General features: G+C 37.5%; 2 protein-coding genes across 4 annotated transcripts in view; one reads left to right on the forward strand and one right to left on the reverse strand.

Moving 5' to 3' along the window:
* Positions 1–4326, forward strand: part of LOC107740083 (arginine/serine-rich coiled-coil protein 2-like) — an 18511-nt gene extending 14185 nt beyond the window's left edge. For 2 of the 3 annotated variants that reach the window (XM_016552363.1, XM_016552365.1), the window contains exons 7-10: positions 1488–1567; positions 1671–1927; positions 2542–2631; positions 3677–4326. In XM_016552363.1, coding sequence (XP_016407849.1) covers positions 1488–1567; positions 1671–1927; positions 2542–2631; positions 3677–3865 — 616 coding nt within the window. In that variant the 3' untranslated portion in view covers positions 3866–4326. The remainder of the gene's footprint in view (positions 1–1487; positions 1568–1670; positions 1928–2541; positions 2632–3676) is intronic. The other variant, XM_016552364.1, reaches the window with a different exon arrangement.
* Positions 4327–8017: 3691 nt separating this feature from the next.
* Positions 8018–11301, reverse strand: part of LOC107740084 (uncharacterized) — a 4308-nt gene continuing 1024 nt past the window's right edge. Inside the window, exons 2-4 of the mRNA XM_016552366.1 lie at positions 9402–9531; positions 9178–9311; positions 8018–9080 (exon numbers count right to left, since the gene is read on the reverse strand). Of these exons, the coding sequence (XP_016407852.1) occupies positions 8298–9080; positions 9178–9311; positions 9402–9531 (1047 nt within the window). The 3' untranslated portion in view covers positions 8018–8297. The remainder of the gene's footprint in view (positions 9081–9177; positions 9312–9401; positions 9532–11301) is intronic.

Raw genomic sequence — 11301 nt, forward strand, 5'->3', positions numbered from 1 at the left:
CTAGCCTGGCCTCAGCTCACTCTAGCCCGGCCTCAGCTCACGCTAAGCTGGGGCTTCCGCTAGGCCGCTGTGTTTTTCGTTGTGGAAGCGAAACTACTTTGTTTGGTCTTCCAAAAGAGGACGATATCCGCTTCGTCATGCCTAGAGCTGATCTGTGCTGGTCGCTGAGGGAATACATCAACTTTCACCGTGGACGAAGCGGAGTCCAGCCCGCCTCAGCTCACTCTATCCCGGGACTCAGGGCAGGCTAAGCCGGGGCTTCCCCTCACGATAGGCCGCTGTGTTTTTCGTTGCCACTGATGATTCAAACGCGAGTTTTGGGCAGTAGAGTAGCACTTGTTGTTTGTCATTTCTCCGATCACAAATGCAGACAGAGTTTTATGTTTACGCGGCGCAATGCAACGCAACGCAACGTGGAAAAAGACAGTATAAGTCATTATAATCAGTAATTATGTCCCCACTGGATGCAACAAACTCCTCGTTTGTAATGGGTTTTAATGTGTATGTCTCGTCGCTCCGGCCGGACACGGCATCAACAGTATGGTGAGGGGCGTAACATTTCCGTCTCACGCTTGAGGTATTCGGCCAACCACAACGCACTGGATAGCTGGCCAATCAACGTATACCTCGCTTTTCAGACCGATGAGCTTTGTAAAAATCGACGCGTTTCAAAAAGGCGGGGCATAGAGGAGAAACAATAATGTACAGACCCCTTTAAAACAAATTTTGAGTGAGTAAATGATGGTATAATAATAAAACACTATGACCGAATTGACAGACAGATGACAGAATTTTTATTTTTGGGTGAACTATTCCTTTAACATTAATAAAACAACAAAACGCAAAGAGAAAAATCACTCACTACTCTTGACTGAAGAACTTTTAATACAGTTGCTTTAGGAATCAGTCTATATAGTGTTTAATTTTTATATTTGTTCATTCAATTTCTTGAATGCTCCTGCTAAATACACCTATTGTACCTGAAAATAAAGCACTGTTTGTTTTATTTGTGTATTATGTGTAGTTTTAATGTGTATCTTTGTTCTTATTTTTTAATAACAAAGATAAAATAATGACAAAGATTTTTATCTTTGCCCACTTTGGCCTAAATATCTGCCATTCTTTTTTTTCTTTTTTTTGTGACCTTGAAAGGCTTTGTCTTTATAATAGGGAAATTAGTTTGGCTGTACTGCTCAGACAACTTGCAAAATAGTAAAACCAGCATGACACAGAATCATGATATTTCTAAAAAAAAATCGTGATATGATATTTTTGCCATATGGCCCACCCCTATCTCAGACAATAAATATCGCACATCCCTAGTTTCAGTATTATTTTGAGGTATCCTGCAGCCCTAATCAAGCTATTTTAGACCGATTCAAAACTACCCATTGTGAAAACCACCTAAAGTATCTGACTAGATTTGTGAGGTTTGAATTTCCTTGTAGTCTTCATGTTCACTAAATATATTTTCCTCACATTCTTAGGTTGGAGAGAGCAAAGAAGCTTCAAGAACAGAAGGAAAAAGAGTTGTTGGAAAAACGGCAACAACAAGAGATGGCAGCAGGCAAGTAACTGCTGCAAATCATCTGCCTATTGGTGCAATGGCTTCATATCTGACCCACTGCAGCAGACATCCATCTGATATGTTGTTGGTTGTTTCTTAACAGCAGCAGCTCCACTGTTGTGCGATACGACCACTGCAGCACCCAGTTCAGGCCTGAACGTTGCAGCACTGCTGGCCTCTGGCACACAGGTCACTCCTCAGATCGCAATGGCTGCTCAGATGGCAGCGCTTCAGGCCAAAACGCTGGCAGAGACTGGCATTGCTGTGCCAAGCTATTACAATCCCTCAGCGGTGAACCCAATGAAGTTTGCAGAGCAGGAAAAGAAGAGGAAAATGTTGTGGCAGGGGAAAAAAGATGGGGTGAGGCCAAGAAAGTCTCTGTTGTATAGATTTTTAATATAGGGTTGTTGGCATGATACCACTTATATTGTTTGCATTGATCTGTTTATTATACGTTTTATGTAATATACAATTCATTTTTCTATTTGCTGTATATATTCCTCCACTTCTGAGTCTATGGTAGCCCATAGAATAGTTTATGGGAAAGTAATTAAATTTGATAGACAAAGGATAGTTTGAACGTTAACCACAGCAAATTTGGATTTTCTAACCCAAAACCTGTAGCACTACCAACAGTTCAAATTTGCATTTGTTTGTTCAATCTTTACTTTTTTTTATGCCATTTTACATTTTTTAGGAAAAAAAAAACTTTTTTTAATAACTTTTGAACAATTCAAACAATTCCAAAAACAGTCCAAAAAATCATAAGTTGACTCTTAGACACAGAAAATAATCTTTATTATTTATCTAATTTTGTCTTTGATAAATGATTCGCTTTTGCAAAGTACCTAACCTCTGATACTAGTTATCTCAAGACATAAGATTTTAAGGATGTCAGAAGTAGTGTTTACTTTTGACATCCTTAAAATCTTATGTCTTGAGATGTTCAGTATTAATATATGTTTATGTTGTAGGACAAGTCACAAACAGCTGAGCTTTGGGAGAAGCTGAATTTTGGTAATAAAGACCAAAATGTGAAATTTCGCAAACTAATGGGCATCAAAGTAAGTGTTCTCCTGTATTAAGTTTTTATTCAGAATGTTCTAAATGTGTGAACTGGAGAAATTGTTCATTTTAATATATAAATGTTGTTTGTTGTTTTATTTTTTATTTTATTATTTTTATACTGTCATAGACTTTACTAATATTTTGAATTGGCTGTTAATTTTTAGTAACTTTGTCATGTTTATTAGTTTTAATATTTAGCTTTATTATTTTTTAAACTTATTCCATGGTCTGTCTGAATACTGGATTCTGATTGGCTGGTAGGTATGCAGTAAAACTGTTTAATGCACAGGTAGTTCCAAGTCAGTTTAATCACCATTCTATATTAATGCGCTGCTTTAATTGATGCATTGCACACAAACCGACACACACACACACACACACACAGAGAGAGAGAGAGTCAGAGATCGCAGATCGCACACGTAAACTTGTCAACACTTCCCCGCAATTTTTGTTAATAAAATAGCCTAGATACTAGATCACTACATTATATACCTCAGCAACGAGGTGGTAAAATAGCTGTTTTTGAAGTAATTGTTTGTAGAGAGACGCAGCATGCGTACACACATACAACTGCCATCTCTCCCTTTCTCTCTCTCGATCGATAATTAATTGAAATAAATGCTATAATTAATTCAAATAATAGGATCTTACTGCACTATTTAATCTCTGTGTCTGATTTGAAGCGGGCAGAATGCTAGAGCTAACGTGCCGTAACTGACTAAAATAACTAATTTTTACCCATTCGGTCAAATATTGCACTGCAAAGAGCAATATTAGTTTTAACTTGTCTATAACTTGGCAAATGACCATGGAATAAGCGGGATAATCAATGGCTTGCCATGCATTAAAGGATTTTAAATCCTTTAATGCACGGCAAGCCGTTGATTATTCCTTACGCATTTCAGTTAGTTACCAAGGCAACATTTCTAATTTTCTTTTAGTTTGTTTTTCATCAGTTTCTGAATTTGTTTTATTTTAGCTTTATTTCAACAAAAATGTTTCAAGTTTAAGTTAATGATAACCCTATTGTGTTCACTTTAGGGTGAAGAAGAAGGTAGTTCATCAGGAGCTGGTAACGAAGAAGGTCTTAAAACCTTGCAGCAGCAGGAAGAGATGTTCCGCAATCTGGACGTCCAGTATGAGATGGCCCGTTCACAGACACACACGCAGAGGGGAATGGGCCTAGGTTTCTCCTCTTCGTTTTCTTCAAGGGGCATGGATGCTGTCTGAACATTCTGTATTTGTGCTTCTCATTTCTGTAAATTCTGGCTGATGTTGCCACTGTAAAGCTGGTTTGTATGTGTTTGTAGATAATGCTTGTGCATTAGCCTGCATGTATTCATTTTGGAAATTCACATGTAAATACAGTTGATTGCTCAAACATATATTGTCGCTTGGTCTCTGAAGATTGTGTTTAATATTGTAAAGCTTTTGTTTGGATTTTGGGAGGGGAATGTGATTGTATATTTCACTAATGACACTGTCTGAAGATTCCTGATATATCAGTGACCAATGGGTACCAGGGGCTATGATATATTGTGAATGCTTCACGGCTTTTTATGAAATGGTTACTACATAAATATATCAAGAACACAAAGTAACATGACAGACCATCATCAGTTTGAGTTGGGAAAAAAACACTTTCACAGAACAATAAAATAATTTAACATACAAAATACATTTCATCATTCATGAATATCATACATTTTTGATTCCTTATTATACCAACAGAAACTGAAGTGGAAAAATTAAAACAATTGAAATGTAAATGTACTATTTGCCTAGTCCTTGTACTAACTTACTGTACAATACTGCAATATTCAGATTATGTGGTTCTTAACAGATAAGTTAGGTTTAGGCTGAGCTACTTCTAATTAAACTACTTGATCAAATAAATGATTAGAAATAGCTGTCATGTGTGTTCCAGCAGAATGTCAACTGCTCACTGAAGTTAATAAAGTTTTTGTGGGACCACTAAGGAGTTCCTGTATGAAGGCAGTTCTAACTTTTACATTTTGGCTGATGTAATCTTAAAAATAAACGTAGGTAAACATACATAGGCTATACTTTGAACACTTAGTGTAGTTGCATGACAATAGTTGTTCAAATCAAAATCCAAAATTAAATTGAAAATATCCTTTTCAAACCAAAGTGCCTCAGTGCATTTCGGATAAAATAGTAATCAGAACATCCCCAATCTTTGATTTTTTGGCATATTCAAATACCATTTCTTTACGCATAAGACAGAATCATCTGTTGAATCATGCAGAACACAAAAACTGCACTTCTCCTGGAGACCCATCTGTCTAATATAGAGCACATGAAGCTACGCAGAAACCTGGGCTGCGTTTCCCAAAAGCATCGTAAGCCTAAGTTGATCGTATCTCCATTGGTTTCTATGGGTCTTAAGCACTTAAGGGTACTTAAGCTTACGATGCTTTTGGGAAACAGTCCTGGGTGGCTGGTTTATCATTCTTCATTCAAATCCAACAGCAAAGGCATTACCCCATTTATCTTGAGGTCCTGAAAATAACCCTTTTCAGCACGGCTTACTCTGCCTCACAACAATGTGCAGCTTGCGCCTTCACCCAATAATTTGTCATGATTCTATATGGGCTATTCTATCATTATTATTTGTAATGCCAAAATTGCTGGACGACAATTGTGAGACTACTAGACCACGTTATTTTAAAGAACCTCGAAGCACCTGTCCATAATTGTAGGAGCTCTTCCATTAGAAATGTGAACACATTGGAGTCTATGACTGATAGAAGGCCTTGAGCTTGAGTGGAGTGGATGACCATGCCAGAGTTGAAAGGGGTGGAGATCCACAGGGACCACTGACCATGGCAGAGTTGGGATCGATAGACCATGGTCGATTCAGAAGGACAAGGGACCCTGATCAAGCCAGAAGGCTGGAGGACCATGGTGGAGTCAAGGGACTGGAGATCCATGTAAAAATGAAGGGTTGTAGGGCAGAGGCAGATTTGTGCCCTCGAAGGGCCAAGGTGGGGCCAAATGGTCGTAGACTGAAACCCTGAGACCATGGTGGCACTGGCTGACAAGGAGACTCATGGCCTGAGAAGTCATGGCCTAAGAAGTGGACAAAACCAGTGAATCCTTTAAGCTGGATAGAACTAATGTAGGGGAATGGGTTAGGGAACTGGACAGAACCAGGGGATCACCTATGCTGGAAGGAACCAGCAGAGGAGAAGAGGTCGGGGAACTGGATAGAACCAGACAGTAATTCATGCTGGACTGGGACCAGCGGGCAGAGGAGGAAGGTCTATGGCTCCAGACGAGACCAGAGAATCTAGCCAGCCGTACAGGACTAGACAACACTGACAGACCGCTGCTCTGTGACAGGCATATGTTCCAGCTCAGGATCCGTATTTTTAACTTCCTCAACCATGGTAAAAAGAGATCCAGTCACTTGGAGGGCCAGGTCAAAAAATTGGAGCAGTGTCCCTTGACGATATTCATATAACTGAAGAAATTAACCAGTACCCTCCACTACAGCCCCCTGATGATCAATGGTGCAATGGTTGAGAAGAAGACCAGCTTTAAATACCTTGGGGTCCACCTCACAGAAGGTCTTTGCTAGACAACACACATGCATCACAGTCTACCCACAAGGAGCATCATCGGCTGACTTGAGATCCACCATGGGCCGGGACTGAGAGGTGCTGTCCAGAGTGATGAGGACAGCAGAGAAGGCCATCAGGACCTCTCTTCCCTGGATCACTGATATTTACAACCAGCGATGCAGGGCCAGGTGACTCATTAAAGACTTTCACCACACCAGACATAGACTCTTCACAGTTCTTCCATCAGGAAAGCTCTACCGAATCCTATATTCTATTTTATTTAGATATTTTACTCTTTTCTGTTAGACATCCAAACATAGAATTTGTTAGAACCCTATTGTATTTGTACTTTTTTTGCCAGTTATTCCTTTTCTGCTCTAAAAGAATCCGGGCAACAGAGACATCAATTCATAGAAATGTCAGCCTTGGTGGGATAAATCCAAACCAAAGAATTTTGGTTTATCAAGCATTACAAAGTTATAAGCCATTTACATGGCCTTATATCACCCATTTTGATGATCTGATCTATATTCAGATTTAACAAAACTTAACTCATAGACAACAGGGCATTCTGAGCACCCACAATAAAAGTTGCATGAAATTCTGCCCATAGGGGATGCTACAACTGAAAGCCATAACACCACAACAGTTTGATCAAGGAAAATTAAATATGATGTGAACGCTAGGAGAGTTACAGCAATGCCTAAACGATTAGACATTTATATCAAAGTAAATGACAGAAGAAGACTGTAATACTGTAATGTTATCCACATGGTAAGAAACCACTTTCAGGTATAAGTGTATATGGTTAAATATCTTCACCCCAAAAAAGGCATAGAAATTCATTTGTAGAACCTTCTAAAACTTAACTCATAGACAACAGGGCATTCTGAGGACCCACAATAAAAGTTGCATGAAATTCTGCCCATAGGGGATGCTACAACTGAAAGCCATAACACCACAACAGTTTGATCAAGAAAAATTAAATATGATGTGAACGCTAGGAGAGTTACAGCAATGCCTAAACGATTAGACATTTATATCAAAGTAAATGACAGAAGAAGACTGTAATACTGTAATGTTATCCACATGGTAAGAAACCACTTTCAGGTATAAGTGTATATGGTTAAATATCTTCACCCCAAAAAAGGCATAGAAATTCATTTGTAGAACCTTCTGAGTTTGATTAAATTAATGATTAATTAATAGTATATATATATATATGTATATATATCCTAATGATATTAGATACATATTTGTTGTCATATATTAGATATTAGATACACAGTTGCCAGACATAGCTGAATATATTGCTGCGCAATTAAAATAAGACAATATTATTTGTCTCTTTTAAAAAATAGCGTAACATTTCTTTAAAGCAGGGCTGTCCAAACTCGGTCCTGGAGGGGCGGTGTCCTACAGAGTTTAGCTCCAACTGGCCTGAACACACCTGACTGGAAGTTTCTATGCCTAGTAAGAGCTTGATTAGCTGGTTCAGGTGTGTTTAATTAGGGTTGGAGCTAAACTCTGCAGGACACTGGCCCTCCAGGACCGAGTTTGGACAGCCCTGCTTTAAAGAGACACTTAAAGATGCATATTACATTTGAAAAAATACATAATTTGATCACTGAATTGTCTACATAAGCCATTGGTGATTGGATCCAGGTGAATATGTGTTCTATTTGATTTATTATTATTATTTTATTATATTATACAAGTGAATTGCAAACTAAATAGAATTTTTAAATGTTTGATGTTCCAACTCTCAAATTCACAGTGTGACAGCATTAAACATTCTTTACAGTAATCTGGGGAAGCTCTTGCAAGCAGTGTATGCAAAATGTCATGTTTTTATGTTCATAATTTTTAATAGGTTGGCCTAAAATCATGAGATTGCTGTCTTTTTATTCCTTTTGGGACAAAATACAAAATCTGTCAACAGCTTGCTGTGGAAAGGACATCACCATTTGACTTTTAAAGAAACTATTTATTTGAAATCATTTGTGTTTTAATGCTATAAACCTACAAAACTGCGACCAAATGATACGTAATGTATAACCTACATCTAAGTATACTTATTTGCATATTAGACTGGAATACAAGACATGAGCTACTCCTGTGATAAGATTGTGATTAGCAAATTCTAGAATAAGTAATAAAATGGGGTATTCGCTGTGTCTTTTCCAGTTTTCTGCCTCGTCACTCAGACCCATCCAGTGTGCAAGAAGATTTCGCATTGCCTCTGGGAAAAGTTCAGTTGCCAGCTCCTCAGGAGGCGGCAAGTTTGTAATGTGCTCAATGTGTTGGGCCTTAAAACCTTCAACCCGGTGACTAATGGTGCTGTTGGCTGCATTGAACTGCTGGCCAAGCCAACCTGCCACAGCCTTCAGCAGACTGCTTGAGTAGATGGAGTAGCTCTGAAAATGAGTTTGAAACAGGGCCATCACAGTGTCCATCAGTTTTTCCTCGTCAATCATCCCAGTAATACAGTATTCAACATAGTCCAGGACCTTTGTGGCAGTCTTTAAATGTTCTGCTTCAATACTTGTAAATAACTTCACTTTTTCCCCTAGGCTTTGAAGTTTCTGTGCAAGTAAAGTAGACTGGCTTAAGTTTGTTTGCTCTGAGGAACAGTAGTCATGGTCTGAAGATGATGAAATATCTGACTGATCTGTGAGTACTGGAAAGAAGTTTGTTTCTACTTCGCCAGACTGCCGATGGACTTGGTATGATGAACATGTATTATTATTTTCCAAAATTGTTTGCGCCTCTTGATCATTTTGGGGTTGAACATCCTGGGCACCAAGATGATAGGTCATGTTCAAGTTGTTGTCATTTATTCGAGATTTCCATAGATCCTAATGAACACAATTATTTAAAACAATAAACACTTTATTACAAATTTAGAAAATATAAGGACATGATAAAAATCATAAAATGACAAATTCAAATTACCTGAAATGACTCCATAACTGAGAGCTGATCTTGTTTGCTATACAGTTCAAATGCCACTCGAAAAACTCCATGAACACTATAGAACCACAGACTGTTGTTGGAATAAGGGAGTCGCAGTCCTTGGAATCTGTAGTCTAGAGATCAATCAGATAAATATTAACCTCTAACCCTCTAATTAACCCCTAATGAAAATTGACCAGGTCAAAAAAATAATAACCACATACCTGATGGGAAAACCAGTTTGGTTGCCAATCCTCGTTTAGCAAATTTTGCATGGTATCTGGGCTGGTTTTCACTGCGAACGTCTGTGTCTGAGAACAGATCAGCTCCAAGAAAGAGAGGGATCATCTGATCCTACATATTAAATGAAAAAATGAATAAATATAATATATTAACTGAAATTTCATTAATTTGAAGAATTATCTGACCATAAAAAATAAATGTTCATACATTAATAAATTCAATAACCTTATTTTTTGAAGAATCGTCAGGTTGTACAACTACACTACAAAAAGTAACTCTATACTTTCTTTATATAAAATGATTAGGAAAACAGCTTGATTGTGAACAATAATAAGCTACACATTATTTAAAGAGACATTAATACACATTAATAGATGCAATTAATTTATTAATAATCAAGATAAGGCAAACACTCGCTGGAAAAAACAAGAACCCACAGTGGAAAGGCACTCTTGGAAATGAAAAAAACAGTCTAAGCTTATTGGCTAGTCGTAGCTGTTTTGAGATGGACGTAGGTTGAAGCTGGGGTGTATTCCAGAAAGCAGGTTATGTGACATACCCCGGTATGTTTGAGGATAAGAGAGCGGATAACCTCAGCTTTTGGTTCCAAAATCGGAGGTTACTTTCAGGGTATGTAAGTAACCATAGTAACTTGCTCTCTGAAAGTAACCTGCTCCGGAGCAGGTTATGTTCCAGGGTTTGTTCACTTCAGAGCCAATATAAGTAATAAATAAGTTAATATTATTCTAGTATGGTTATATTTATTTTATTGGCATATAGAACAGTTATCTGTATAAATTATAAAACACTTATGACAAGGTAATATTTAATTCATTATATTACATGGAGTTTATTTGCAAAAACAGATAACTTCGTTTTTTTACATTTTCAAAAATCATGTTTTTTATTATGTTATCATGTTTTTATTGTGTTTTATTGTGTTAGTTAACTGTTTTTTTGTTGTTGTTTTTTTACCTAGTCAAAATAACCCAACTGCAGTTTGATTAACTGAGATTAACTGGAATGCACAATGAAAAAACATGATTTCTGAGAATTGTTAAAAACGGAGTTATCTGCTTTTGCAAATGAACTCTTCATATTCTGTTGTATATAGCTTTTTGTAAGGAACAGACTGAAATAATAAAATTAATTATAATATAAATATAAAATAATAAAAATATATACAATTTAAAAAAAAAAAAATTTATAAATATAAAATAAAAAATTGAACCTTAAACCGCATAAACACATTTCATTACACCAAATAATGTTATTTTTAGCAGCATCATATGACCCCTTTAAAGATTAAACGGAAAAAAAAGAAAAATTATTGCACAACCATCAATTAGGTGGCGATATGCACTAAGCATGTAAACGACCATTGAACAAAAGAAGAAGAAAGAAACAGCATGGCGCTCTTTTTCTTAGCGTCCGTTTCCATAGTGACTCATCGATTCGGCGCTCTGTTGAGAATGTCTTGAGTCTTAACCAGGAACATACTCTGAGTTTAATAAACTTACTCCCGGGCGCGTTTTTGGAACCACATACCTCGAGTAAGCAAGGAATACACTCCTGGTCTCCCACCCTGAACCTGGTGTCCCAGCTCGACCAGTGGTGTAATCCAGAAAGCACGGTTAACTTACCGTCAGCTAAACCCTGAACTTTCAGTTGATTAACCCCAAACCTTGCTTACTCGAGGTATGTGGTTCCCAAAACGAGCCCGGGAGTAAGTTAATTCAACTCAGAGTACGTTCCTGGTTAAGACTCAAGACATTCTCAACAGAGCGACAAATCACTATGGAAACGGATGCTAAGAAAAAGCACGCCATGCTGTTTCTTTCTTTCTTCTTTTGTTCAATGGTCGTTTACATGCTTAGTGCA

The sequence above is a fragment of the Sinocyclocheilus rhinocerous genome, unplaced genomic scaffold (assembly GCF_001515625.1).
Source record: "Sinocyclocheilus rhinocerous isolate Xijiao unplaced genomic scaffold, SAMN03320098_v1.1 scaffold2781, whole genome shotgun sequence".
Taxonomy (NCBI): domain Eukaryota; kingdom Metazoa; phylum Chordata; class Actinopteri; order Cypriniformes; family Cyprinidae; genus Sinocyclocheilus; species Sinocyclocheilus rhinocerous.